The sequence below is a fragment of the Athalia rosae genome, chromosome 8, assembly GCF_917208135.1.
Source record: "Athalia rosae chromosome 8, iyAthRosa1.1, whole genome shotgun sequence".
Taxonomy (NCBI): Eukaryota; Metazoa; Arthropoda; class Insecta; order Hymenoptera; family Athaliidae; genus Athalia; species Athalia rosae.
The window spans coordinates 5426984-5454974 of record NC_064033.1 but is presented as its reverse complement, the minus strand read 5'-3'; the positions used below and the strand labels follow the sequence as shown (position 1 = coordinate 5454974).

Genomic DNA, 27991 nt, shown 5'->3' with positions numbered 1-27991 from the left:
ATACACGTGCACGTATACATATACATATATATATGTATAATGTATATCTACTATAGATATGGCTATGTACTCGCTTATGTATATATATATATATATATATGTATGTAGATATGTGTACACGGTGAGTCTCCGGCGGCTTATACCGCTGTATTACCAGCCGTAATCTAGTTAATTAATCTTCGCCGGCGGCGGCTGCCGAGTGCCGAGCGACCTACGTGAATATAGCGTAGAGAGAGAGAGAGAGAGTGAGAGAGTGAGAGACACGGGAGGTTTTGCGGGGGTGGAGAGGGTAGAGGGGGGGGGGGGGGCGTAAAAAGGGGCTGCACAATCCACGTAATGAGGGACAACGGCTGGCAACTTTATAACTGTATAATGTACGTGTATAATAAGTGTACGGGGGTGGGTCGAGGGGGGAGGGGGTGGAGGGGGGGGAGGGGGGGGTGGCGAAAGCTTTTCACGGTCTCCCCGAGGCGCTGCACGGCGACTAAAAATTTTAATTACTCGTTTACGGGTGTGTACGTGTATTGTGCGTGTGTTGTATGTATATCGATGTGATTCGTAATTGCGATAACGAGTTCGTTATAGCGAGCAATTTTTTTGTTGCGCTTTTTCTCCCTTTCTTTTTTTTTTTTTTTTTGATTTTCTCAAGTTATAACTGATGTAACGTGCGACACTGATGAGATTTTCGAAAAATCGGGATGTTGCGTCTGATCAGAAACGAACGAAGAGAAATAAATTGATACACTGACCCACTAGAAGCTAGATGACGGACTCGAAAAGTAAGATAATCGGATTTTTTAAACGGTGTTTTGAAGGGGATGGATTCACCTTCATTTTGCTCATTTCTTAAACAATTTACCATTTTTTTTTCAACCCTCTACGAATTTTCCAATGCGCGACCGTTTTTCGTCAATTTTTCGCTCTTGGAATATCGGAAATTTTTTGCTTCGGTGAAAAAAAAATCGCAGGAAACTGTACAAAAGAATAAAAACGAAGCTCTTGACGTCTAGCAGCTTTTACTTTTTTTATAGGAGAAAACAAAAAAAAACTAACGAAAATATTGCCCGCGGTTCGGTACGGATCCGATTTTCCAATAGCGAAAAATTGACGAAAAACGGTCGCGTGTTTGAAAATTCGTAGCGGATTGAAAAAAAAATGGTAAAGTGTTTGAAAAATGAGCAAAATGAAGGTGAATCTTTTCCCTCGAAAACGCCCTTTGAAAAATCCGATTACCTAATTTTTTGAGCCCGCTACCTAATTTTTAGTGCGTCGCCGAATCTCGTGGAGTTTATATCCAAACTTTTAGCCGGCACTGTAAGTAGACCTAAAAAGTGGCAAATTGTTCCAGAAATAAGCAAAACGAAGGTGAATCCTTCTCCTTCAAAACGCCCCTCGAAAAATCCAATTACCTAATTTTTTGAGCCCGCTAGCTAATTTTTAGTGCGGTGCCGAATTTCGTGGAGTTTATATCAAAACTTTTGGCCAGCGCTGTAAGTAGATAAAAACAAAAAAAAAGATAACAGTCATAATTCCGGCTCGTAACTCAACCAAGATGTATGGAAAACTATACAGATGTACCGTACACGTAAACCTACGGTTGTGGCACAGTCTTCTTTACATTCGCATCATTCGATTTACCCTTGCCTTCGTTCTCGACGCGCGCAGGATCGAGTAGAGAGTCTCCGTCAGGGGTGGTGGGGTGGGGTGGGTTGGACGCGGGGATTCGAAACGTTCCGGTTAAACAATTCTTACAGATTCGTTGAACCGGCTTTATATTTACGGCGACGGTTCCGCCCGCGTTCCGTGACCGTCGCCCCGTAAATTCCGCCTTCCTCCGCGACCCGCGTCCACCTTCTAAACGAAACTTCTCCTCTTCGCGCCGTATCCACGAACGCCGGGATGGATCCGCTCGACAAAATGGCCGCCGCGGACGGATGGATCCGCTCGACAAAATGGCCGCCGCGGACGGATGGATCCGCTCGACAAAATGGCCGCCGCGGCCGGATGGATCCGCTCGACAAAATGGCCGCCGCGGCCGGATGGATCCGCTCGACAAAATGGCCGCCGCGGCCGGATGGATCCGCTCGACAAAATGGCCGCCGCGGCTGAATGGTCCGCTCGACAAAATGGCCGCCGCCGCGGCGGTCGCGTCTCCGCGTTCCACGGCGCGCAAATTTCTCCCTACCGACCGAAAAATCCCGCGCTCCGTTCCCGGGCGAAACACGTCGCCGGAATAAAACCCTCCTGGCGTGCAGGTGCTAATACCACTACAATTAAACGTACACACATATAGAATATAACACTTGTGTTTATTTAACTAATTATTAATGACGATAATGACAATTATATGTATAAATAAATGGATACGTAACTGGATTCAGTAATTATTAGACAGTATGTCTAGTAGGGTGGTCCTTGATAAGGTTATTTTCGAATTTCTTCGCTCCCAGGGGCTCAAATGCTTCCAAATCGATGAACAAAAATTCTCTGCAAAATTTGAGCTTTTAATATTAACTCTAAGATAGTGTGCGTCCCAATCTAAGTTTCCTATGGAAATAACATGGGGAAAATTACTTTTGTTGTTTATGATTTTATAACTTGGAAACGAATGAATTAATAGATTAAAAATCATACATATTTTTATAGAGAATTGAACGCTCTGCAAAAAAGGTCTATTATAATTTTTCCATCAGTCCATTGGTTTAAAAGTTATTCAACGTCAAAGTTTCATTTTCATATTATTATTAATATTATCGAGTAAATTATTACACTATTAAATAGACATTGTCTAGTTTGTACTCTGATATAATAATAATAAATCTCAGGGGTACCACCAACACCGGCCGGAGCAGGGCCCCCGTAAGGGTTATACTGGCGCCTGTGTGCGAAAAAGGATTTTGGCGCCCCTCGAGGCATTTCGAATGATCTTTTTTTTTTTTTGATGGTAGGTAGGTGCTCGAAATAAAGCAAAGAAACTGAACTTTGAAATTCACATTTATTTGTCGACTGAAATATCAAAATCAAATAATAATAACAAATTCTCGTTCGCACTCGTTTCGAAGCATTTACTCAACTAATGGGGTACAGAGACACGTCGTTCACAAATACTGGAAAATTACCCAAAACTAAAAATCACATTTTTTCAGGAACAAATGACAGAAATATCGCCTCGTGTCTACATAATGTACAACGTGTCAATGAGAAAGCGCAAAACCTGAAAATTAGTTTGTTCAGAATCGTGAGTAGAATCGATTGCACTGATAAAAAAATCGGGGTGAAATTTGAATCAAAATAATATTCTCAATTCTTTTACAATCAAAATAAGTTGGGGTGTCATTGACTCATCTTCCGTGTACCGACATCGACCGGTTACGATTTTATCAAACGCGTTGATTATTTTTGTTTCTCTTTTTTTTTTGCAAACATTTTTTCGGGCCCTCGGTTTTGGCGCCCCTGGGGGACGGCGCCCGGCGGCTTACCGGTGGGGCCATCTGGCGGGGGTCGTTCGCGGGGGCGGCCGCCCCCGTCGGAGTTACCCTAGCAGCGGGTCATCGATCGCGCCCCGTTGCCGGCGGACGGGCGTCCGTCGGGTCCTCTGAAAGGGCGCGTTGTTCGGTCGCGCGGCGTCGCGACGCCGTCCGCACGGAGCCCCGTTATTGATTACGGGGCGGCGGGGAGAGTCAGGCGCCATCCCGCGGGCCACCGCGTCACGGGCCCCACGTAACCCGTCCGCCGTATTGTTTCGTCGCTCAACGTCGAGCCGAAAAGATGGTGATGATGGCCGGCATGGAGGATCACGAGCGCAAGGTAGTCCTGGAGTTCTGCCACCTACTCGAGAAGAGCAAACAGCTGTTCAACGGTCTGCGGGACCTACCCCAATACGGCCACAAGCAGTGGCAGGCCTACTTCGGGCGCACCTTCGACATCTACACCAAACTGTGGAAGTTCCAGCAGCAGCACAGGTTAGTAGCGGGATACCCGGTGCCTTCGGAGCGCCACGCGCTAACGGGCCAAACCCCCCCTCGGTTCGCTCTTCCAGGATAATCCTGGACACCAAGTACGGACTGAAACGCTGGCAGATCGGCGAGATCGCCAGCAAGATCGGTCAGCTCTACTACCACTACTACCTGCGCACCAGCGAGACCAGCTACCTCCACGAGGCGTACTCGTTCTACGCGGCGATCAGGGGACGGGCGTACTACAGCCGCGCGGCCAAGGAGGACCGTTCCGACCTCATGGTGAAGAAGCTGCGCTACTACGCGCGTTTCATAGTCGTCTGCCTGCTGTTGAACAAGATGAAACTGGTTCGCGAACTGGTCGGCGAGCTGGACGCCCAGATAGCCGACTACACGAGCACCTACGAGCCGGAGGACCAGGTCGAGTGGAACCTGGTCCTCGACGAGATAAAGGCCTTCGTGAAGGCCGAGGCGGCCGTCGGCGTGCTGCACGCCGACGCGAACCCCGTGGTTCTGACCCACAGGCTGGGGGCCCTGACCTCGCCGCCGGTAGAACGTTCACCGCCCATGTGCCTATCGCTCCAGGAGATCCTCATCGTCGGCAACTGTTCCGATCAGGTGAAGTTCAGCGAACTGTCGATGGACATGTTCAGGATGCTCCAGACCCTGGAGAGGGAGCCGAGGGAGGACCCGGCCCACCTCCACGACGCCTCGCCCGCCGGGAGGCTGCCCTTCCGGCCGGGTCCCTACCCCGCCGAAAACGGGGCGCCCAGACGCGACAACCCCCACAAGTACCTGCTCTACAAGCCCACCTACAGTCAGGTACAGGTGTTCCTGGCCAGCGGTTTCAAGGAGCTACCCGCGAACGGGGCGCTGCTCCTCTACCTGTCGGCCGACGGTTGCTTCTCCACCGTGAAACAACCCGAAGAGAGTAAGTTGCCAAAACGGGGATCGCGTCGTCGTCGTCGTCATTCCCCACACCCCACTCCCGACGTCGACGTCGACGTCGACGATCGACGCCCTCGTATGATATTGTCGTCGCGATTCCGACGTTGCACGAGGCCGTCGATCGACGTCTGTTGTTTTTTTGTTTTTTGTTGTTTTCTTTGTTGTTGTCGTTGTCGTCGTTGATTTTATCCGCGGTTACTCTAGGCCCGATGAACTTTGTTCCGTTGTCGGTTCGCAGTGGGTTACGACCTGGGCGGTGTATCGACGAGCAGCAAACGCGACCCGGAACACGGAAAGAGGCCCACCGGGGGCAAGGAGCCCCACTGCCTCTACCCGGGCGACTTGTACCCGTTCACCAGGAAGCCGCTGTTCGTTGTCGTCGACTCGGACAACAGTTTCGTGTTCCAGCAAATACCGCGTTACTTCGGACAACCGCTGATGGTGCTTATGTCGCCGCAGGACACGCCGCCGACCCTCAGGGACCTACGCCACGGCGGTAGTCTGTTCACACTTTTTCTCCACGCGCCTCTAGCCGCATTCTGCCTTATCTGCAACGTCGGTAGCCTACCCGTACACCACTGGGACCGCTGCCAGACGTACGTGGAACGCTTTCTCGTCGAGGCCAGTAGACTGGTGACGCGATCGCGATGCGGTGAGATTTTTTATTTTTTTTTTTTGATGAAATTTGTTTGTTTTTGTTTTTTGTTTTTTTTTTTTTCTTTCCAACAACTGAGAATCCCCAGCGAGAGAGAGAAAGAGTGGCGACGAAAAGTTACCGTTTCGAAAACGGTGTCGCTCGATGGAGGAATTATCCGCATGGGGTGCGTTTTGAAGGTTGAAACTTTGACTTTGAAGTGGTCCTTGAAAATTCCTCCCGAGGAATTCAACGCCAGGAAAAAAACAAGTTTTTCCGAAGCTCTCCGAAGGGCTTGAAAAAAATTGGAGGAAAACTTTTCAGACGGCCATTTTGTAGCCCGAAATCTCCTCTTCAAAATTGTTTCGAAAAAGTTTCACGCGCGATTCTTCGATACCGAGTTATCGAATTTTTAACGATCGAAAACGCGGTTGATCGGTCATTTTTTTGACCGATGCGATGGTTGGTTCGACTTTTCTAAAAATCGGATAACTCGGTGCTAAAGAATCTCGCGCGAAACTTTTTGGATACCATTTTGAAGAGGAGATTTCGGGCTACGAAATGGCTACCTCAAAATTTTTCCACGATTTTTTCCAAGCCCTGTGGAGAGCTTCGAAAAACTCGTTTTTCCCCGGGGCGTTTGACGACGCGGGCCTCGAAGCTACTCCAAGGGGTAAAAAAATGACCTTGAGAGGATTTTCTCAAGGTCGATTTCCGAGTCCAAGTTTCGACCTTCGGTAACGCTACCCCGCAATGATTTTTTCTTTGTCGGCACTCGAAAAATCGCCGTATTACTTCGCCTATCCCAATTTGACCTATTTCCAAAACTTGACCGACTGCCAACGCTCCGACTTTATTTAACGCACGGAACAACCTCGTCGTTTTCGTTCTTTCGAAAAAAAAATTCCCCGAATCCCTCCCCCCCGGTGATCCTCCGATATCACCCGTAATCGATGCGAACGTCGACGCAACGTGTAACGAATCGTTTCTGTATTATCCCCATTTCAGAAACTAGCGTCTTACAATTCTTCGGCGACGATTTTCTGAGGCTTCTACTGGTCCGCTACGTATTCTGCGACGTGGTGTTGAACCTCCACAGGTCGTTCAGGACGCGACAGCAACGGCCCAGGTGTCACCCGCCGTTGCCGGAAGCCGAAATCCTCGAGCACCCCACGCTTCACCATCTGGTATTGGACCTGGCCCAGTGCATCGACGCTCGCGACCACTTCCCAGATACCAGCGACCTCGCCTGACCCCGGCGTACCTCCTACCCGGCCATCGACACAGCCGATTCCTCGCCTCCCTGCCACGATCATTATAACTATTGCAATTACAATTACAATTACAATTACAATAAAATCGTTACATTGAGACCTCATTAAAACGCCTCTAGGACTCGTGTGTCTCTTCAGTGTGCCACGTACTTACTCACATTATTATTATTATTATTATTATCATCATTATTATCATTATTATTATTATCATTGCTATTGTTGTTGTTGTTGTTGTTGTTGTCATTGGTACCGTTGTTACCGCGACGTACGTACAACGTACGTACGCAGGCGTCTCTTCGACCGACCAAAACGTAACCACCTTCTTCGATAGCTCGCCGGGTTCGAAACACTTTTTTGATACAGTTTTTTCTTTTTTTTTTTTTCTTTCAAATTCGAGAGATTTTTTTTTCCATTTTTTGCTTAATTTTTGCTTTCAGTTTTCTTCCATTTTCTAACCGAAATAAATCGACGATTATAGACGTGTCGGAATAAAGAATATTCGCGACGTTGAAAAAAAAAAAAACAAGAGAATTAGGTAATTCAAAAAAAAAAAAAGGGGTAGAAGAAAAAAACATTCTGCAATTTTTTTTTTTTTAGAAGCAAAAACGATCGTCGTTAGCCGTAGTAATTTGGAGTTTATTTTTTTTTATCAACAGAAAAAAAAAAGTTTCGAGTTTTTCAGTTTTTGAAAATAGAAGATTAAAAAAACCGATGAACATGAGAGTCGAAGAGGGTGACTTTTTCTGGTTTTTGGAAACGATGCGGAGTATTTCTTGCACGATGCGTAGTTTGCTGACTTTATTTTCTTTTCTTTTTTTTAAAAAAAAACAGAAAAAGTAAGTCGATTCGAGTTATAGGTGCGAAGAGATCCAGAGTACAGACAATAAGGAAATAGGTATACGTAGTCGAAGAGGAGGAGAAAAATCGTGCTGAGGTGAAATCTGAAAGAAAAGAAAAGACAAGAAGAGGAGAAGAAAAAAAAAAAAAAAAAAACCAAAACAGTAGAGACGATCGCGGTGGGTTTGTTTTCTCAGCCGGTATCCAAACGTCTGGAAAATCCGGCCGATTCAAAGTTTCGTCGAGTTTTCGAACGTGACGTAACCCAGCCACAGCTATACACACACGCTTATCGTTGTTCTATTTATTTAAATCGCCCACAAGTATACGTTTGATTTATTTGCGGTCGAAGCGTAGCGTTTCTCGACGATGATTGTAACGAGCGGCGTCTCCGGAAAACCGTTCGTTATTTTTCCCTAAGGTCTCGAATTTTCCGAAGCATTCGATCAGCCGGGGTGGGGGGGAAAGGGGGGGGATCGAACGCCTCGTCGATGTCCACCTCGCAGGCTATTGTTCCGCGCTCTCGACGTCGTCGTCGTCGTCGTCGTCGTCGTCCGGCCGAATATAACGTAACGGGGCTACAGATGATGATCCATTTGCGTAACGTAGCGTAGAATTCGAAAGTCTATAAATACTAGGGGAGGAGTGGCCGGCTGGCCGGCCGGCCGGCCGGAGAGCGCGCGCGGGTCTCTCCTCAGCGGAGCTCGACCCGCGGCGACAGAGGTGTTCGGAACCCGACGGCGACCGGGTCCAAGCCGCGCTCCGTCGCCGCAGCGCGATTTAAAAAAAAGAGAAGAAAAAAAACAAACAAACAAACCAAAAAACCAGCCAAAAACCAGAAAACCAGAAAACCAAAAAAACCGCTAAACGATGTCGGCCGCCGCGTTTCCGCGTTCGCGCGACGTCTGACCCGCCCGCCCGCCGCCGCCGCCGAGGCGATACCGGAGATGGCGGACCCTTCCGTCGCCGCTCCCCCCGGCGACAAGGACCCCAGGGACAAAGGGCGCGCCTCGAGGGCCTCGTCGACCTCCAGTCTGGGACGGGAGGTGCGATGCGGCTGCCAGTTCTACCGCAGCGATTCCCTGCTGCCCGAGAGAAGGGCGCTGGTCGGACGTCCCGCGTCCAGGAACGCGGTGCGGACGCCCCCGCCCCCTACGGAACCCCCGACGCCCCCGACGTCCCTCAGGTGAGTCCGACGCCGCCGCCGCCCGCCCCCCGTCGCCCCCCCGCCGCGCCCCCTTTCGTAAAACGCGGACGCCGTTCCGCGCTCCCGACCGAGCTATTTGGGGGCCGCCCGGCCGGCTATAGATAGAATCCTCGGACGGCTCGCAGTCGCTGTTCCAGCGGCGACGAGGCACCTCCGCGTTCCGCCTCGTTCCGCGCTTTACCGTTCGCTCGCTCGCTCGTTCGCTAAAATTTCGCCGAATCGCTCGCTGAAATTTCTCAATCACCGCAAGGGGGGCCCCGGAAAGCCGGCCGCCCGGGGGTCCCAACGGGGGTATCGTCGTCGTCGTCGTCATCCCCGCGTTTCCGGCGCTCCCTATAATCCGACGCGGAAAAAAACGCAGATTCCGCAAAGTTTTTACCCGGCCGCCGCGCGTCGCCGCGGAGACGCGGACGCGGTGTGAACGAAATCCCTCTTTCGGAAAAGCGGGTCCCCCCCCCCTTCCCCCCCTCCGCGCGCCGTCTGAGTTCCCCGGGCCCCCGCGCTCCGGCCGTAAGGGCGCGGACGGTCCGCGCCGCGTAACCGCCGGCGGTTCCGCCCGTCCCGTGCGCCGCACGCCGCACCGCCAGTGAGACGCGGCAGTCAGTCAGAAAGTTCACCGATGTCGTATGCCCTCAGCGAGAACGAGTACGAGCCCGTCGGGATGCCCCGGCGGGCCCCGTCGGCCCCCGTCGTCCGCATCCGCGAGACGGAGGAGGCGGCGCGCCTCGACGACAGCGACGAGGAGTTGGGGCCCAGGGGCGCGGAGCTGTTCATCCTGGACGGCGACGTGGTGGTCCCGCTCGACGGGAGGATCGAGGACAGCGTGATGCAGGCGCGCGAACTGGGGGCTAACGGCGACACCTCCGAGGAACAGGAGACCGCGCAACAGCTCCAGGACCGACTCGAGGAGAGGTTCCTGGACGCCGCCACGCCGCGCACAGGATCGCGAACGGACGCCGAGATCAATACCAGCCAGGTAACGCACCACCCCCCCACCCCCCACCCCCTTTATAGCCCTTACAGCCCTTTTTTTATATCGCCCTTCCGTCGCGGCGCCCCGCGCACCGGGCGCGCCGTTCCGGAAGGGCAGCCGCCGACCGCGCGCCCTTTCGAATTCAGACGGCCCTCGTTCGAGAAGATAGCCCCGAGGTTTTGGGAAGCGGGCGGATTTTCGAAAGCTGATTTCCGCGGATGCGGAAATTGTTGTTGTTATCATTTTTTTTCCACGGAAGCCAGAGTTTCGCGCACCTGCAGTGACGCACAACGGTAGATTCTAAAACGGTCTTCCCCCCCCCCCCACCGATGTCGGACGTCAACAATCGGCGTCGGCGTCGTCGGCGTCGGCGTCGGTTCTCCTCTTTCGGTACGGCCAGCTCTTCTCCGGATGACAAATCGTCGGCGTTTCGGCTCTCGCGAAACCCGCGGTGCTTCGGTACCTACGCCTAAATTAGCGTAACCCGCGGCGGGCTTTCGATCGTATCGGGTGTGTAATATTAGCCGAACGTGCCTCGAAAGTGGGCGACGACGCCCACGCGCCCCGTTACACCGCTTCGGGCGATCGCTTCGGGATCGTTCGGCCGACCGTCGAAGTCGCGGCGGAAGCGCACGAAATTTCGAAACCGCCGCCCCCCCCCCCCCCCCTGAAAGCTCCGCGGGGGCCCCCCGACCGGGGGGCCCCCGCCGCCGCCCGAACCGGACGGATGTCACCGTACAGTCGTCGGTTTTTGTTTTTTCCAGGTGGACTCGTCGGCACTGGAGGAACTTCCGCTGCGTCGCGGGGCCCGCGGGCTGCCGCAGAAGCTGCGGAATCAGGCGGGAAAACTGCGCTCGCGGCTGAGGAGCATCCAGCGTCCGAAGTTCTCGCTGGGCAGAGAACGTCAGAAGACGGAGAAGGTCAAGCAGCAAACGAAGCCGGATAAATCGACGACCGCTGCTACGAATATTACGACGACTACGACGACGACGACGACCAAGAAGAGCGAGAGGCCGCGTTTCTCGTTACCGGAACGTCCGAGGTTCAGTTTTCCGGACAGAGCGAAATTCGCGATGCCCGAGAGGCCCAGGTTGAACATAAAACGACCGAATCTATCGCTGCCGTCGCTGGGTCGCGCCAAGAAACCCCTCAAGGATCGCCAGAGCACCGGCGAATCGAATACCGGCTCTAAACGCAACATATTCGACGTGTCCACGTACCCGAGACTATTCGACAAACGTTCGAAGTCGCGCGGCGATTACGCGACCTCGTCGCCGATAGCGTCGCGCGGCCAGTCGCCGGAAACCGCGACGGTTCCGCGCGTCAAGAAGAAGCCCCCCGTGGGTGCCGGTTGGGTGCAACGTTTCTCGGACATCAGGTACGCCGACGACGAGCCCGAGGGAGCGGTGGAGCGCTCCAAACCCTGGAGGCGGCCGTCGCTCGAGGAGCCGCGGGTTTCCTCCCGCAGCGGCGGAAACGCCGAGTCCGCCGGCCGAATACCGTGGGAGGAATCCGACGAAACGTACGACGCCCGGTACCCGACGACGGAATTCGAGGAAGCGGATTCCCGCGAGGACGCGACCCACGCTGACGCGGAGGAAACCGAGCGGAACGAGGACTCCGAGGGGGCGACGCCGGAGGAAAGAAGGACGACCACCGGGGGGCCGCCGCCCCTCCCGGGGGAAGGCCCCGGGGCCCCGCCGCCCCCTCGCGCCCCGGAGGAGGACTCCTCGGAGGCGACGGGACTCCCGAGGGAAGATTGGGCGCCGGGATACGAGGCGGACGAGGTCGAGGTCCCCGAGGGATACTCGGGGGACACGGGGGGCGACGAGGAGGAGGAGGCGGAGGAGGAGGAGCAGGGGGGGTACGGGGGTCGTTTCATGCCGATCGACCCGCCGTCGAAGACGTACGCCGCGCGGGTCGAGTCGAGCCTGGATGAGGAGATCAGCGGTAGGTCGGACCGCGAGCAGCAGTCGAGCGGTAGTTCGGGTGACAGGAGGCGGCGCGGCGTACTCGAGGAGATCGACTCGGACGAGTTCTTCCTCAGGGCGAGGGGTATAAGCGGCGACGACGTAAACGTGGGCAGATTCATCGCCACGGAGATACGCGACGCCTTCCGATCGACGGGTGCCAACGCTCTGGCCGACCTCCGCGCGGATTTGGACGGCGCGCCGCCCGCCCGTCCCCTGCGCACGCGCTCCCTCAGGAAGCGCAGGGAGCGCGAGGCGCCCACCGGGCCCACCGGGCCCCCGGGGCCCCCCGGGGGCGGCCCGCCCCCCAGACCGAAGCGGGACAGGCGGCACAGCGGGGAGTCGGCCCGCGTCGACGAGGGCGACGGCCGGGGGGAACCCGGGAGGACGGGGAGCGTCTCCGGGTCGAGGCACCGCGTCATCTACCAGACGGAGGGTGTCCCCGGGGGACCGGAGCCCCTCGACGACATCGTGGTGGTTAAACCGGCCCGCAGGAAGTCCAGATCGGTAGCCAGGAGCCGCAGCGATTCCGGATCGGCCGCGATCGTTCCCCCGCCACCCGTGGCCCCGCGCAGGAGAAAGAGGGGACGCGTACGCGACCCCGGAGGTAACCCGGTTGACCTCGACGCCGCCCGGAGGACGCTATGCAACGGTCACACCAGGCCGACGGATTGGTCCGAAGGAGTTGAATTTTCACCAGAGGTAAAGATTCTGTTTTCTTTTTCTTTTTTTTTTTTTTTTTAACGTTTTTCTGAGATACACGAAGGTCGAGGTCTCTCTACGGATTTTGGGGTGTTCCTTGTTTTTTGAATTTGTTTACCCCCCCGAAAAATTGTAGAGGATTTGGAGGGGGTTGAATTTTCCCCGTTCGAGTAGCATGGGATTTTGATGCTTTTTGTCCTTGAGTTTTTTACCCCGAAATTCATCATAAAGTGGGATAATTAGAGCGATGTATAATTTGTAGGTAATTTAATGCTCTGGGAAAAGGTCTTTCACGAGTGATCGATAAACTCACGCTTTTGAATGTCATTTAAAAGTCGAACTCGTGTTAAATTACCTTCAGTTTCGTGGTATTTTGTAGTTTTATTTTTCCTTTTTCTTCTTTCCCAACTGTGAAATATCGTTTTCAAAAAAGAGAACGTTATCGATTTCTTCATCGATTCAATGTCATTGAAAGAACTTTCAAAATCGGATAATTACTATTTGGAAGGCCTAACGAATCTGAAAGTAATTAACGACGTCCCCGAAATAGCGATTCTATCGACTCGGGGCTATATTATAACCTTCCAACTGCTCGACAACGCCGAAAACAATATCCAATCCCTCTATACATTTATAAATAAGAAAATCTCGTACCAAAAAAACAAATGAAAGAGAGAGAAGATTTTCAATATCCAGATGATGATAACAATATTACAACACGAACTTGACAGGGATAACGACGAGCAATCTGCTACAGTACGAAGTTCGCCCTATTCGAATTACGTATAAAAACCGACAATCCTTGCAGGTTCACGATGACCTTGAGAACCAGAACCCGGAGGATCGTTTGCAGAGCGTCGTCGCTCGTCTCGAGCACGATTACATCGAGCCCGCCCCGATCGCCCCGAAGCGTAGATCGAGGTCCAGAGGTACCTCCGTGGCGGACGACGACAGAACGTCGCGGGGTGCCGAGTCCCTGCCGGAGCTCGGTTACCCGGAGGAGGAGGAGGGGGAGGGGGAAGAGGAAGAGGAGGCGGGGGCGGGGGTCCCCGGGGACACGGAGTCCCTGCCGGGTTACGCGGTGGTGGAGAAGCGCGAGAAGCCCCCGAGGCCCCCGCCCCCCAGGAGACGCAGGGAGAAGTTCGGGGGGCCCGCGGTACCCGTGAGGCCCCGCCGCGCCTACAGCACCCTGGGACCCTCGAGGCGGCGGTCCGCCACCCCGGAGGAGGAGGACAAAATGGCGGAACGGACGGACGTCACGCCGTACACGGAACTCGACTCGGACGAGCCCGACTCCCACGACGCCCAGGGCGGCGGCAAGGACCTCGACAAGATCCAGGGGCGCCCCCTCCCCGCTCCCCCCCGGCCGCCGAGGGCCCGACGCGAGGCCGCCACCGACGGGGTGGCGGAAGTGGCGGAAGTCGCCGCGGCCACCCAGACGGACCCGCTGCCCGACGACGTGGTCCTCATCGAGGAGGAGGTCACGAGCGCGAAGCTCGTCGTCGCACCCTCGAGGACGGGCTCGCAGATACTGGTTTCTTCCGAGCGGATCGCTACGCCCACCTTCGGGAGGAGTTCACCGGCGGTACCTCCGCTGCCGCGGTCCCTCCGACGGGACGGAGCGCCGACGAGCGGCCGGATCCGAACGCCGGAATACGAGAGCGACGAGGAGGAGGCGGGGATGGAGGAAGGTCCTGCGGATGGCGTCCCTCCGGCGAGCCTCGCGTCCGCTCTTCCTCTGGGGGAGGAGAGATTGAGGATCGCGAGTCTGGAGGTAGCGGATCTAAGGGTGGAAAGACTGAACGTCAGCCAGCTGGAAGCCCACAAAATATCCGCCTCGGAAGTCGACGCCGTTATGGTCTCGGCCTCGGAAATATCGAACAATTCGATCGCCGAGGAGACGGCGTCCATCCATCCCTCGCTACTGAAAGAGTTGATAGCGATAAGAAATCATCTGGAACAAGTCGCGTCGAGTCCACGGCTAAGGGAGCGAAGTCCCGAAATCGAGCGTCGACGCTCGCCGGACAAAGGAGAGGGCGAACTCCTGTCGCCGGTCGATCGGCTCATAGCGGAACTCCGGCGGTCCGACGGGACGGGAGGGGAGGAAAGCGAACCTCCGGAGACCGGCGATACCTTGACCTTGACCTCGCCAGAGTCGGAGGATTCCGCTCGGCCGGATGTCCGGACCGAGGACTCCGTCGAGGGGGAGACTCGAGCGGAGGTGAGGAGCGGAGATGACGGCGGTAAGCCGTTGATCGAAACGACGCGGTTTGCCGGCGACGTTCCTGCTGCGAAAGAATCCGAACCGATCGAAACGCGCGACGCGACGGTGGCGGAAAAATCCGAAATTCCCGACGCCGTTACGACGGCCTCGTCCGCGCACCGAGAATCCCCCGTGCCACCGACAGAGCCCGGTCTCTCCGCTCCGGCCGGCCACCCGGCCCCGAAGACCGGCGGCAGCGAGTCCTTGGGCAAGGACGAGGACAAGGGGGACAAGCGAAAGCCTTCGAGATCCAGGTCCTCCTCGCCGTCGAAGGATGGAAAGAGGCCCGTCAGGCAGACCGCCTCGCCCGTGCGCTCGCTACCCCCTCTGATATCCGTGACGCCGGACAGGTCCGATCCGGTTCCTTGTCCGGTGCCAGAGGTCCAGGTCCTGCCCCAGCGGGCCATAGTGTCCTACGTACAGAATGGGGAGGAGGAGGTGCTCCAGAGACCCACGGTCGGGGCCACGCGGTTCGTGGCATTTCCAACGTCCCAGATTCCAGCAGACTTCTTCTCCCTAGCATCACCGTTGAGCAGCGGACTCGAGCCAGAACCGACCGTCGCTGAGAGTACGCAGCAGTTGATGAGGGCAATGAGGATCGCTGGCACCAGAGCTATGAGGCACTTCGTCGGTTACGTCTCTTCCAGAGTCAGCGTAGAGGATCGCGGTGAAAAGACAAAAGAAATTGAACTCGCTCTGTGCGCATTGCTCCTATTGATAGCCGGACTGCTAATCTTGTGCTTCGGATCCCCACGCACCGTAACACATCATCATCATTGGGACTATTTTAACCCTCCGCAGTGATACGCAGCAGGGAGTAGAGAAAGCAAAGGAGCCAGCTCTGTCTAAACACGGGCGTATAAATAATTAACTCTGTTTATTTTAAATAATGATAAGAGAGGACCGGTACAGCTCCGTACTAGTTTGATTTACCTAGTTAGTTTTCGTAATTATTATTATATCGTTGATGGTTACGTTTTAATAAAATGTAAATTATTTACACTTCAAGGAAACTCGACAACTCACTGTCTCTGTTCCCCCGTTGAATTATATTTTACAATTGATCGAATCCCTCCCCCCCAGTCTATACTCATGAAATTCAAGATACGCAACGGTACCAGTCATTGCACAGCTGAATTCGTGGTCAGAAAATCACAATGAAAATTTTCAAGGTAATCTAAGTGTTTAGCATCCGAACCTTCTTCCGTTCATTGGAAAATGTCTTCGTCGTAAACCAGGAGAACTCTCCTGTCCTTGTAAGCACTTTTTTGTGAGTAGCCTGCGGCGAGCGTTGACCACATCATACTGGAGGTAGCGTTGTTGATCGGGTCTATGACCGGCTGTCTTCTCGCTAAAGAAACTTTCAGCTGAATCGAAGACACCATACTGCCGTCCATTTCGCTGATGGCCCTTTCCGCCGCCTCAGCCTTGTCAAAAGTTACAAATCCCCGGCTGCGGACAGAAGAGACGACATTATCCTCGTAGCTCATCTCTGCAGATCTAGCCGATAAATTTATACACGCAATACTCACTTTTTTTCAGTTTCCATTGACACGTTCATTATCGCTCCAAAAGTTGAGAAGTGTTTTCTCAAAAAATCTTCAGTAATCTTGTGCCCGCAAACAAATATAGTATTTCCCACACGAGGTTTTGTCTCCACTTTGATCGGAATCTGTTTTTCGGGCTGCCCTCGATCTTCTTGGTCTCGAGCACTGACGAAACTATCGTACAGGTCTTTCACTCTTGGTCTAGCTGCTTCGGTATCGTCTTCCTCCGGTTGGGTTGCTGAGAAAGGTTGATACGAACTTACAGCCTTTTCCGTACTATTGAGCTTCCGTTCCAAACCCCTTGGTCGCTTGAACGATTGCTCCGGACGCTTGGGTGTCTTGGTGATGGCGGTGATGACCCCGGACTTTATCAATTTTTTAGCAATCTCACGGGCATCTCTGGCTTCGGTCGGTCTTTTTGGAATCTGAAGAGCACGCTCTGGCTCCGGCTTTGGCGTCTTCAGCGCTTGCAGGGCTTTTTTCTGTACTCGGTGAGAGAATGCGCAGTCAATGATGGAGTAGAATTTCTCTTACAGCAAGCGATTTTGGATCCAGTTAAAGATGGACGGGGATTTGGATTTCGGAGTGCTTGCAGAGTAGAAGGTTTGAAGCGATCTAAATTTCGATCTCGTCGTCGATATCGAAATGTTGAGAGAAATGAAACACGTACCTTTCGTTTAAGTTTGTTGTACTTAGCCTGCAGCATCAATTCCTCTTCGGTTAAATTCGATGGGAAGTGCAGGTAAACCATATTGCCAACAAGTATTCGCTAACACTTGATGAAAATACAACTTGACGCGTACGTGTACATCGATAACGTGTATCAACGAATTCTGTAAGTCCGAATTCGTTGATGTTTTTCGACATACATAACCTCCGTCTCGTGACGCTTGTCAGCAAACCGCCGCCAAACCCAAAGTTGACAGATCATGTGAAGAACGGTGTTGTGGTGTGAACCCAACCCACCATACTTAATCCCTGGATCGTTCTGAAGATAATTTGAACAAGAATTCGGCCATGGAGACTGGAGACTGAAATATAATTTGTGCAATATCCAAGAATGACATTCGTGTAGCTAGACTTCTTTCTATTTACCGTTTTAGCGCGGAATCCGGAAATATCCTGTATGCTCCGAAGCGCAACCCAGAAAATTCAAATGCTGTTCGCAGATGCCGCTCACTGGTGCCGCTACTTTCCTCTGAAAACTTGTGACTCTTCTATCAACCTTTAACCTTGATGAACTTGTTGAAACGCTTGAAACGTCACTTCTCGCGGAGGAAAGTAAAAATATATATCGTATCTGTCACTCAATAGTTCTTAGGGTTCTTAGGTACGGTCAATGATTAATTACATGGAAAATAAAATTCAATACGGCATTTCAATATCGTAGTTAAAAACTGACCAGCGTCATTGACCACGGTTTAAAAAATATCGTAATCGTTACATTTACAGGTTAAATGGTGAAAATGACTCAAGTCAACGAAGTGAAGATAAGGCAGAGCTTGACAAAAGTAAATCTCTATTATTATTAACATTCTATCGTTGCTCGCACGTCAACAGTCCTCCCGATTTCGTGAAAACTTTGTCGATAAAATAACTAAAGTCATGCAGACTTCATCAACGATTAATATTGCATGGATCCAAAGCCTGACTCATACCTTGGTGTCTCTCACGTCTTTCTAAAATTTTGAATCAAATTATTTAGCTTTGGCTTATTTCAGCGAGTATCAATTCAAACACTGAATCCCTGATAATTTTCCAAGAAGTCCATCACTCTTTATTGTTTCGCAATTACAGTATCAAAATCCAGACCTCACGCAGCGCGACGTCGTCAATGTACTCGGACAATATTTTGCTCTGCAATACAAAGTCGAGCCATACGGTACGCCGGTTATCGAATTGAGACAATAAAATAACCCTTCCATTTAACTCTGTGCTACATCATCTTTTATTCCACAGTTTTCAACGACGGAACTCGCAAGGACTTATTCAATCTACAAGGAACGATACCGGTCACTTACAAAGGTAAGGCGTACAGTTTGCTATCGATAATTAAAAACTCGTGACAGTCGGTCTAACAATTCTGCGACTCACCACAGGAAATGTCTACAACATTCCAATCTGCATATGGCTGATGGACACCCACCCGCACAACGCTCCGATATGTTACGTCAAGCCTACGGCAAACATGAACATAAAAGTCAGCATTTTCGTGGATCATAATGGAAAAATTTATCTGCCCTACCTTCACGAATGGGTTCCCGTAAGCGAAATTTATCCCTGTTGCAAACTGGCAACGAACATAAAATTTGTTACAGCAGACACTTATTGATTTTGCAGATGAAATCGGACCTCGTTGGCTTACTTCACATTATGAGGGTGACGTTTGGTGACCAGCCTCCGGTTTATGCCAAACCAGTCCCAGATTTTAATCAAATTCCTAACCCATATCCGGTACAACGTAAGCGATACACCTGCATTTTTCTCCAGCGCATCTCTTCTTCTGTAACCGAATATGATATTTTCATCAATTCTCTGCAGCGTTCATGCCTACCCCCAGTGGTGGGGCATCCACCGGTGGATTCCCGCCCTACCCAACATCTGGCCAGTACGGACGTGGCAGCAATGTTTATCCGCCATACCCAACAACCGGGTCATCCGGGTTGCCCTATCCCAGCTACAGTCCTTATCCAGGTGGTACGTCGAATCACCCCTCGGCTGTTTACCCCGGTTCTTACCCTCCACCGTACTCTCCTGCTACACAGCCGGTGAGTTTGTAAATTTATCATTGGGTTAACGGGGCCAAAGAATTTAACTTATCTTCATTCGATCCGCAATGTTTTTCTCAAGGCGCCCCGAACACCGACTGGGGGTGCCGGGAGTACGGACACAATTTCCGAGGAGCACATCAGAGATTCTCTGCTGTCCGCCGTTGGCGACAAATTGAGGCGTCGTCTGCGTGAGCAATTATCTCAGGGAGAGGCGGAATTGGAGACCCTGAGACGCACGGAGCAGGAACTAGTTACCGGTTCGGCACGCCTGGACGAGCTACTGAACAAACTTAACAAGGAGAAGTCTGAACTGGAGAAAAATATAAGTATACTTCAGGACAAGGAAACCGAACTAGAAAGGGAAATAGGAAAACTGTCCGACAATCCAACTATAGACGTTGACGAAGCTGTCACCACAATTGCTCCGTTGTTCAAACAGTAAGTTTACTTCGATCGCTTTGCTTTTCAATCGAACTGCGACGAGCCGTTGTTTATTTTTTTACAGAATGCTGGATCTGTTTGCGGAGGAAGCTGCGATCGAAGATGCAATTTATTATCTCGGCGAAGGACTGCGCAGGGGAGTGATCGATTTAGAGGTATTTTTAAAGCAAGTCAGACATCTGTCTCGTCGACAGTTCATGCTGAGAGCACTGATGCTGCGTTGCAGGCAAAAGGCCGGACTTGCAGGATGAGTGAAATAAATTTTCCCTATAAGATAAATAAACTACTGGCTTTAAAATGTAATTAAGAATCATATGTTATTTCAATATTCGAACGGAAATTATTTACTACGTAAAATGTATATTACGGAAATTTATTGATAACATTATATCACTGTATGAATAGATCGAGTCAACACTCGGGATAACACAATAAAGTGCTGAAGTAAAACCGACGAGAATCTCGAGCCGAAAATTTCTTTCTCCCCTGTCCAGGAATGTTTACGAAGTCAGACTCATGATCGGACCGCTGATTTTTCAGTCGTAATGTATTACAATCAATGGCTAACTATTTACAATTATTATGCCTGTGTACAGCATTTCTTTCGACGCACAACTGAGACGAGGTTACCAAAGAGCATGACCGTATCATTGAAATTTATTACGCTTATAAAAAATGAGTTCAGTTTGACGGAGCGACAAAGATAGCGATATCGATTCACACAGTTAGTAAGAGACGAGTTGGTGTATACCCGTCCGGAATTTGGGAGAGTCTTTCCAGGCAAGGTGAGTCGTTATCCGCTGCTGGAAACACAAAATAATCATTTCAACGATAATTTCAGGGACAGGTCGACGGCTACTCTCCAATAATTACCTAAACATAAATTCCGACCCACAGTAGTAAGAACAGCACTCCGAATCCTGAGAATATAGCAGCGACCAGCGAGACGAGTAGCTCCTTGAATATATCCCTGGTGAATTTGGTACTGGTCACTTCGTAGACAAAGAACCATGCGGTAAAAAATATTCCAATCCCCAAGAGTACCACAGCCAAGTGCGGAAACACTGCTGGATTTATGGGGGAGATGTACCTCGTCATGGACTCGATTTCGACCTTAAAAAATAAGATGAAAATACCGATCGTTTGACAGAATGATAAACTCAAAAATCAGAACACATCTCTCCAGTTATTCAAATCTGGAAGGAGATCAAATCCGTTCGATTTCGTTTGGTTATGGAATGTCAGTCCCGTTTTTTAATTGTCAAAGAAAAGTTCAATTTCTTCGATAAAAGTATCCGTTTGGGAAGTCGAAATCTAACGCTGATCCGATTACACTGATCACTGGCCTAACTTCGTTAGAAACAATTATATCGGCTTACCATTTTGTTAGAAATATTTTGACGTGGCCTAACCGGTAGAAGCACTGCCGAAGTATACGCATGAACCATCGGCTGTATAGATCGGAGATTGTGAGGTGAAATAATGGAATGGAAAAGATTGTGTTTGGCAAAGAAACAGGCAGAGGAACGAATTGACGAGTAGTAATTCGTGATGGTTTAGGAACGCTATAGTGGGCCGATAAGTTCGGCTGGGAGATTGAGGAAAAGGAAATACTGTCGATGGTGGTTTTATAAAATGAATGTATACCTATCGGGAGGAAAGTGTTTTCAATGTATTATGAAATACAAGTGATAATTGTTAGCGCCACATAGTTATGTTCATCGTCTTCAGACAGTTTTCCCCCTCATCGATGGTGAGATGATTTCCTTTTTTCACTCAGTGTTGTATGACTATTTACAGATATTGTATACATATAACCCTTTTGCCTGTCAATATGTCAAAAAGCTATCAGTTTTATCAATCCACTAATCTAAATTCAGTTACATGCGCCCGAGCTAAAAATTTTCCACACATCACATCATTCGTTAAAAAGTTCACAGCTTTCACCGTAAAATAGCCACAGAATTTAGGTTACACTCGTATTACTTGATCTTTGACCTTTTCTACATATTTAATTATTGTCATATCGTATAACTCAACTATTAGCGGACGTTTAACCGCATTCTTAAAACCTGTGGTTTGGATTGAAAACTTATTTCGAAATTTACGCTCTTATCTTAATACTATATTTAGTTTGCTTCAGTTTAATCTGACAAAAAAAATAAATTTACCTTCTTACCTGTAGCAATTGTTAAATAAAATCAAAATTTCGAGATTAAACTTTTGCCGCTACTTAGATTTTTCTCACACTCACGATTCGCTGTATTTCAGATAAATATTTAATGTACGAAGGGACACGGCAAATCGTTCAAGAGTCCGGCATGTTTGTAAGAGTTTGGTGCGCAACTCTATCGTGGGATGAATGAGGAAGAATTATTGAAGCGGTCAGCTGCAGAGCGGGATAGAATATTCAGCTGCTATGACCGGGGTAGAGAAAATGGAGCTAAAATCGATCCGTGGGAGGATCCGGGTTTTGAAGTTTATCACACAACGGACAGATATGGATTTATGCAGTAAATAAAACCAGTTGTTTTTAATCAGTTAATAGCACAGTGCAGATTTTCTAATCGTATATCTTGCAGCGACAAGCGGTTACCACAGAAAGTGGATCCGAACGAAGTCAAACTACGGCACGTTGAAATGGAGAGAATAAAGAAGTGGATAAAAATGCTGAAACAATGGGAGAGCCCCGCAACCGTAGACAAGCTCCGACGTAGAATATACAAGGGCATTCCAAATAGTCTAAGAGGTCAAGTATGGATCAAGCTTCTCGGTATACAAAATCTGAAGCAAGAACAAGCTGGAAAATACGAAGAAATGCTCAGACTTGCTCGCCAATGGTCCACTGAAATTAGGCAAATCGATGCGGACGTCGCCAGACAGTACAGAGATCATATCAATTACAGGTAAAAATCATATCGCAGAATAGCCAGATCTAAAGTTATCCAGATTCTTATCGCTTGCCGATAGTGAACGTCCTCAAATTTTTCAGGGAAAGATATAGCCTTAAACAGAGATCCATGTTCTACGTCTTAGCGGCGTACAGTATGTACAACATGGAAGTTGGATACTGCCAGGGAATGTCAGTTTTGGCCGGTCTACTTCTACTGTACATGGACGAAGAAGATGCATTCTGGGGACTCTCCGTTCTCCTTGCGGATAAAAAGTACAGCATGCATGGTACGTATCGGCAATGCATCCCTTTTATTAACCTTTAAACTTTCTCAATAACGACTCGCTAATAATTTATTCTCCAAGGATTTTACGTCGACGGATTTCCAAAGCTAAATCGATTCATCGAGCATCACGATAAAATCATGACCAAATTTTTGCCCAAACTGAAACGCAAGTTGGACAAATGCGGCTGCGACTCTATTTTGTACGCGCTAAAATGGTTCTTCGTGGTTTTTCAAGAGAGGGTAAGTACCGCCTGTCTTATTTGTCGCGTGAAAGTGAGCGCCGAAGCAAAAAGAAAGTAGACAGAGCTTTCGCTGACTTTGAAAGTGAACTCCTCTCGTCAATTTTCAGACGCCCGTCAGTCTGGGACTTCGCATTTGGGATGTATTTTTGCTGGACGGAGATCGGGTGCTGCCACCGATGGCGTATTCCGTGATGAAGATGCACAAGCGTTTCTTAATGCCGATGGAAAGTCTCGACGAATTTTGTGGCTACCTTCAAATGAAATTGGAGAAAAACTTCGGCTTCGACGACGACACCGTGATCAGTGCTATGGAGCGCAGCATGGAGGAATTGAAACGTTCTAAATTGGATTACCCTGGGCCGCCTCTTCCGCACGAGCTGCCAAGGCATCCGTTTGGGATGTTTAAGGAACCGTCGTTCACGAGCAAGGTGAGTCTGGAAAGGAGTGTAAAAGTTTCTTGTTCCAAAGAAGGGAACCTCTTGTGGCACTGATTTTAAGTAAGACCGACAACGTGGCTTTACAGGTGGGCAGGAGGAGCGAAGAATTCAGCGAGGCCCAACACGTAATGCGAGAGTCAGTTGCACACCGTAGAGATATTGCAGTTACCGAAGATCACAGAGAAAATTCTACCCCGGTTGACCCTGCTGGTTGCGGTGGCCTTGGTGGTGAGTTTACAGATAGTGAAAGTGTGATATACAGTAGTACCAATCCCAGTATGATTAACTCCACCCGAGGTAGTACTAGCGGAGAAGACGAGACTGATAATGATCTAGATTCAGATTCGGAGGGAATGGTCATTTATAATACTAGGTTATAAATTACCTGGTTTCGGTTTATTTTCCCAAGTACAAATACACACAGCGGGATTAGATACACAAAAAAAATTTACCTTTCTTGTGCATCGAAGGCAGATGCTATTTCAGCATCTTTGCCCAGTTTACAACTAGAAAAGAGGCTGCGTATTGAATTGTTAATCAACCATCGGGATACACAGCATAATTTTATATTGTATACCTCTGAAATTTTCACTATTCCTATAGCAGTAGCGATTTATAAACTAAAAATAATCGTACATTAAGTAATCGAAGCGCGTTTAAATTGAAAGGAAGCTGATCGATTGCTTCTACGTAGATATTTCCAGTGAGCAAACGTGCTTTTTCTTGCCATTGATAAAAACTATAGATAATTAATAGTTAATTAATTTCATATTATACTTCGTCTAATCGATGAATTCTACACCCGACAACAAAAATCATCTTAGGGATTAACCTCAGAATAAATTGTAAAATTTAACAAACATCTTTTTTATTACTTGCATCGATCTGAAGTCGTAGAGTATTGTGAATGTTGTTACCTCAGTATTGAAAAGATCTTGAAAAATTTATCTTCGAGAATAATCAGTCATTTGAATAATTCAAATTCCATCTTACGTCGATCCACTCTACGTGCTCGTTAAATAATCCACAATCCCGGTATTTTCGTATAAAAAAAAATAATGAGTAAAAAAAACTCAAAAAGTAGTTTGACAATACCATGGCTACAAAGTAAGTTCCTCAGTCATTGTATTTAAATTCAACTATTAGATATTCTGCGGTGAATTTTTGTAGAGTAAATTTCGCAACGGCAAATCAGACGATAGCATTTAATAAAAACCAGAAAAATGAAAAAAAAAAAAACCTCTAAAATACTCTATACGTAATAACAACATGCTAAAAAGAATTTTCTTGGATGGTATCAATTAATCCTGTATCACGTTACACGCACATTTTTAATTTCTTGCCATTAATCGGATGATTCAGAAAAGCACATGGAAACTTTACCCAGTGTCTCGAAGGGCTCTTTGCTTAAAATTCTACATAGCCATAAAAAAAAATAATAATTATAATAAATAAAGAAACAAGATCACTCCTATCTCGATCAAAGCATGACGATAAATGATTTACACTGTACATAAGTGTCAGAGAATAAAATCTTTCGTTCACCTTCTATATTTATTTGCATGCTGATTGTCTCATAGATATTATATTTTCTCCTACACTGAAATGAGAATAAAATGAAAAAAAAATTAAATAAAAAAAAATAAATACTCATTTATGGCTAAGTTAGAAAAATTCGACAACTTCTTTTTTTAATTTCTCTTATATTTCAAGATATTTCACACCGTTTATTTTTATTCCATTATGTGTAATTTATACTCATTTTTCGTAATAAAATCTAATTGTTAATAAAAAAAAAAGAAAGAAACTCCGCCTAAATAGAATAAAAGTATCTGTTTTAATTTCCTTTGCATGTCCTTAAATTTGCACATACATATTCCTACTTTATAAAGTCCATACAAAAAATACTCAATGCACCTCAGTGTTTCGTTCTGTTCACCTTATTCTAGAGACGATATCTACTCGACAGAAACAAAAATTCATGTCAAATCCTACTCTCAATAACCTTCGACTAAACAAATTTCGCTTTCTACAAATAACAGATACAAATCGGAGGAGTAGATCGAGAAGGTTTACCCACCGATGTATGACTCTTCCCAATCCTAAGATCCCCTCACTGTCGTTGGACAATAATCTAACGTCGCACAAGAGCCCGTTCCATCAATTGATTTCTTCTCCCGGTACGACAAATTTGCACATCGAACGACGTAGAAATATGGAATCTACGTGATTTCCATGGTTGAGAGAGCTTCTGAAATTGAAAAGTTATGTTATGGCGTTCTGATATTTACATGTTACAATTTTTAAATTAGAAAGAAACGAACAAATAACAACGAACCGTACAATGATGTTTCTTGTCGATTAATTTTGAATATGGGTAAATTATTCATCTGCAGGGAGCAAGTTTTCCTTTGACCCAAGCATGGACGATGGAGGTTCGCCGAATGGTTCTCGTCGTTCGCTAGCTGACACATCGGTTACCTCGACAGCAGATCTGTCAGTTTTCAGTTCGGCGACTCGTTCTCAGGCCCTAGATAATAGCCTCGATACTCAGAGCAACGTTTCAGATGGTAGTTCAGGAAGCGGAGGGTTACCAACGCCCAGAGCGACTCCACATCAGCCGAGTCCTGACGTTGTAAGAATTTATGTACCTTACACACCTCCGTCTCCAGCATCTTACAAAGATGAATCTCTTCCACGCACGCTACCGAGGTCACTAGAAACTAATAAAATTCGTATACGTGTCGACCCCGATCAAACGCCTGTAGTAGAAAATCTAAAACCTTTTGCTTTAGAGAGCCCGGAGCTTGAGTTGGACCTGAAGTAATATAATTGTCTATTTTCTTCTTAATATTAACTGTTCTAAAAGCAAAAAAAAAAAACTAAAAACTAAAAAAGAAACTATAATCTTGAACAAAGTATTATTCAGAAAAAAAATTATAATTATTGAGAAAAGGGTGAGACAAAAAACAACAACAACAAGAAACAAACGTATTGTAACATAGCTGATTACCCGATACTGTTGAACAGATAATTATCATAGTATTATTTTAGCTATTTAAGGATAAAATAAACGTGGCAAACAAAATAACTCATATACGTTCCAAAGTATATTCAGGATAGAATTGAATCTATGGTAAAAGCAAAAGGAAAAAAAAAGGAAAAATATATTCAAATCGATTAATGAAAATTCCAAAATTCGTGTACGCTGTTCTACTGAATTATTAAAGAGAGAAAATAATCAGTTACGTAAAAATAAAAAATAATTATACTAAAACAAACCAGTTGGCGAATGGATCGGTGTGAGAATGTGAAGAGAAGAGAAGAAGAAAAAAGAAACAAACAAAATAAGAATGATCATTACTTGTGGTGATATTGGAGTAAAACTCAAAAATTGACGTCGAGCCAAAATAAGAGAAACAAAAAAATAATGATAATAAAAACTAAAGATGAATGAATAAATAAATAAAATAATATATTACGTTAACGTGAATGATATTGAATAATATTTACTGTTTCGTATATACATATATCTCAACAAAATATATTTTGGAGAGTCAAAGTTATTGAGAAAGAAGGAATCGTGTAAAAAAGAGAAAAAAGAAAAGAAAGAAAAAAAAAAATAAGAAAGTATTTTCAAATATTTAAAAAGTTTACTCAACTTCAAATTAAAAAAAAAATATATATATCTATAATCATTACAACAATCCTCTAATTTAATCGCAATAACAATTCTCAAATTTATCTTCTTCCATTTATTTTTATAGTATACGAACGAGAAAAAGTGATTCGCTTTTTTATTTTTTTTTCTTATTTCCTTTCCACGTTGAAAAATGAAAAAAGAACAACCCTTCACTCTACGTATATTCAGAGAGTATATACTCTTTTGTAAAGAAAAAACAATATTAATTTCGAAGAATTAATTAATTTTAACAACTATACTAATTAATTCGTATCTTACACAGGTACATATCTTGAAACTTTCCACAATTCGTTGTATGTACCTCCAATCAAACTGCAAACATTTAATAACCGAGAATATGTGTACATAATTATGTTGAGAAACAACGTCTGGATCGGATGCTGATAAGGAAAGAAAAATTAAAACAAATGCGATATAATAATTAACTAATCAAGCAATTTAGAGTCTTTGAATGTGTTGATTGAAAAATAGAATATGTAAGTTTATCGTAACAAGAAAAAAGAAAAAACCACAAAAACATTATCAGGGAGGAAATCTGTTGAAAATTATCATTATCTTTTTTCTTTTTTTTTTTCGCCTGATTTTTTCCTTTTTTTTTTTTAATAACCGAAAAGATAAGAAAAAAAGAAACATATATATGTGTACATATACATATAGAATAATTACTCCTCATAAGAATCTATTTTGTCTTTCTTTTTTGTTACTGTGCGAAAATTTAATCTATACTTAGAAAAACCAATATAATTACTCAGTATTCCGTTTTCGAATTGATTAGAAGTAATTTTCACGACATTATTAAAATATATACTCCTCCCGTCACCATAGCAATAAGAATATGAGATCAATATACGTACGAGACTATCTACTATGTCGAAACGGTCACTGAAATCCGCTAAAAAGTGGCGAA

The 27991-nt window shown here is 47.5% G+C and overlaps 6 protein-coding genes and 1 long non-coding RNA gene across 9 annotated transcripts; 4 read left to right on the top strand and 3 right to left on the bottom strand.

Annotated features, from left to right (window-relative positions):
* The first annotated feature begins 1722 nt into the window (after positions 1 to 1722).
* LOC105686282 (protein SCAI) lies at positions 1723 to 6954 on the top strand. The gene is made up of 4 exons (XM_012400937.3): positions 1723 to 3962; positions 4040 to 4887; positions 5143 to 5556; positions 6547 to 6954. Exons 1-4 carry the CDS (start codon positions 3769 to 3771, stop codon positions 6789 to 6791), a joined length of 1701 nt encoding a protein of 566 aa, XP_012256360.1. The 5' UTR covers positions 1723 to 3768; the 3' UTR covers positions 6792 to 6954.
* A 1392-nt stretch (positions 6955 to 8346) lies between these two features.
* On the top strand, positions 8347 to 15777 carry LOC105686135. Of its 2 annotated transcripts, XM_048659445.1 has the most exons (4): positions 8347 to 8835; positions 9493 to 9832; positions 10594 to 12501; positions 13310 to 15777. In XM_048659445.1, the coding sequence occupies exons 1-4, from the start codon at positions 8597 to 8599 to the stop codon at positions 15566 to 15568; spliced, it is 4746 nt and encodes a 1581-aa protein (XP_048515402.1). In that variant the 5' UTR covers positions 8347 to 8596; the 3' UTR covers positions 15569 to 15777. The 2 variants fall into 2 exon arrangements, with proteins under 2 accessions (XP_048515402.1, XP_048515403.1); XM_048659446.1 differs by lacking the exon at positions 9493 to 9832 and having other exon boundaries at positions 8557 to 8835.
* On the bottom strand, positions 15625 to 17547 carry LOC105686742 (negative elongation factor E). Its single transcript, XM_012401849.4, has 4 exons — positions 17407 to 17547; positions 16982 to 17342; positions 16297 to 16793; positions 15625 to 16216 (listed from the first exon to the last, which is right to left on the bottom strand). Exons 2-4 carry the CDS (start codon positions 17060 to 17062, stop codon positions 15973 to 15975), a joined length of 822 nt encoding a protein of 273 aa, XP_012257272.1. The 5' UTR covers positions 17063 to 17342; positions 17407 to 17547; the 3' UTR covers positions 15625 to 15972.
* Positions 17500 to 19977, top strand: LOC105686741 (tumor susceptibility gene 101 protein). Its single transcript, XM_012401848.4, has 9 exons — positions 17500 to 17641; positions 17764 to 17822; positions 18109 to 18193; positions 18271 to 18336; positions 18411 to 18574; positions 18652 to 18772; positions 18853 to 19079; positions 19162 to 19520; positions 19588 to 19977. The coding sequence occupies exons 2-9, from the start codon at positions 17769 to 17771 to the stop codon at positions 19772 to 19774; spliced, it is 1263 nt and encodes a 420-aa protein (XP_012257271.2). The 5' UTR covers positions 17500 to 17641; positions 17764 to 17768; the 3' UTR covers positions 19775 to 19977.
* On the bottom strand, positions 19881 to 21061 carry LOC105686743 (transmembrane protein 258). 2 transcript variants are annotated; one of them, XM_012401850.3, is made up of 3 exons: positions 20903 to 21061; positions 20397 to 20636; positions 19881 to 20326 (listed from the first exon to the last, which is right to left on the bottom strand). In XM_012401850.3, exons 1-2 carry the CDS (start codon positions 20969 to 20971, stop codon positions 20397 to 20399), a joined length of 309 nt encoding a protein of 102 aa, XP_012257273.2. In that variant the 5' UTR covers positions 20972 to 21061; the 3' UTR covers positions 19881 to 20326. The 2 variants fall into 2 exon arrangements, with proteins under 2 accessions (XP_012257273.2, XP_012257274.2); XM_012401851.3 differs by having other exon boundaries at positions 19881 to 20323.
* A 48-nt stretch (positions 21062 to 21109) lies between these two features.
* LOC105686713 (USP6 N-terminal-like protein) lies at positions 21110 to 26831 on the top strand. The gene is made up of 8 exons (XM_012401792.3): positions 21110 to 21276; positions 21795 to 22036; positions 22106 to 22429; positions 22516 to 22703; positions 22782 to 22942; positions 23052 to 23372; positions 23468 to 23609; positions 25778 to 26831. The coding sequence occupies exons 2-8, from the start codon at positions 21882 to 21884 to the stop codon at positions 26206 to 26208; spliced, it is 1722 nt and encodes a 573-aa protein (XP_012257215.1). The 5' UTR covers positions 21110 to 21276; positions 21795 to 21881; the 3' UTR covers positions 26209 to 26831.
* Positions 24553 to 25861, bottom strand: LOC125502016. Its single transcript, XR_007279822.1, has 2 exons — positions 25720 to 25861; positions 24553 to 25632 (listed from the first exon to the last, which is right to left on the bottom strand). It is a non-coding gene; the product is annotated as an uncharacterized LOC125502016 (long non-coding RNA).
* Positions 26832 to 27991: the final 1160 nt, after the last annotated feature.

Coding starts and splice junctions, on each gene's coding strand:
- LOC105686282 (XM_012400937.3), top strand. CDS start 3,769: ATGGTGATGATGGCCGGCATGGAGGATCACGAGCGCAAGGTAGTCCTG. Junction 4,888..5,142: donor CGTGAAACAACCCGAAGAGA/GTAAGTTGCCAA, acceptor GTCGGTTCGCAG/TGGGTTACGACCTGGGCGGT. Junction 5,557..6,546: donor GGTGACGCGATCGCGATGCG/GTGAGATTTTTT, acceptor TCCCCATTTCAG/AAACTAGCGTCTTACAATTC.
- LOC105686135 (XM_048659445.1), top strand. CDS start 8,597: ATGGCGGACCCTTCCGTCGCCGCTCCCCCCGGCGACAAGGACCCCAGG. Junction 8,836..9,492: donor ACGCCCCCGACGTCCCTCAG/GTGAGTCCGACG, acceptor GTATGCCCTCAG/CGAGAACGAGTACGAGCCCG. Junction 12,502..13,309: donor GAGTTGAATTTTCACCAGAG/GTAAAGATTCTG, acceptor CAATCCTTGCAG/GTTCACGATGACCTTGAGAA.
- LOC105686742 (XM_012401849.4), bottom strand. CDS start 17,062: ATGGTTTACCTGCACTTCCCATCGAATTTAACCGAAGAGGAATTGATG. Junction 16,794..16,981: donor ACAACAAACTTAAACGAAAG/GTACGTGTTTCA, acceptor CACCGAGTACAG/AAAAAAGCCCTGCAAGCGCT. Junction 16,217..16,296: donor TCAATGGAAACTGAAAAAAA/GTGAGTATTGCG, acceptor TTCTGTCCGCAG/CCGGGGATTTGTAACTTTTG.
- LOC105686741 (XM_012401848.4), top strand. CDS start 17,769: ATGGTGAAAATGACTCAAGTCAACGAAGTGAAGATAAGGCAGAGCTTG. Junction 18,337..18,410: donor GATACCGGTCACTTACAAAG/GTAAGGCGTACA, acceptor GACTCACCACAG/GAAATGTCTACAACATTCCA. Junction 19,080..19,161: donor ACTCTCCTGCTACACAGCCG/GTGAGTTTGTAA, acceptor GTTTTTCTCAAG/GCGCCCCGAACACCGACTGG.
- LOC105686743 (XM_012401850.3), bottom strand. CDS start 20,971: ATGGTTCATGCGTATACTTCGGCAGTGCTTCTACCGGTTAGGCCACGT. Junction 20,637..20,902: donor AAAATATTTCTAACAAAATG/GTAAGCCGATAT, acceptor TTATTTTTTAAG/GTCGAAATCGAGTCCATGAC.
- LOC105686713 (XM_012401792.3), top strand. CDS start 21,882: ATGAATGAGGAAGAATTATTGAAGCGGTCAGCTGCAGAGCGGGATAGA. Junction 22,037..22,105: donor GACAGATATGGATTTATGCA/GTAAATAAAACC, acceptor TATATCTTGCAG/CGACAAGCGGTTACCACAGA. Junction 23,610..25,777: donor TGGTTGCGGTGGCCTTGGTG/GTGAGTTTACAG, acceptor ATTCATCTGCAG/GGAGCAAGTTTTCCTTTGAC.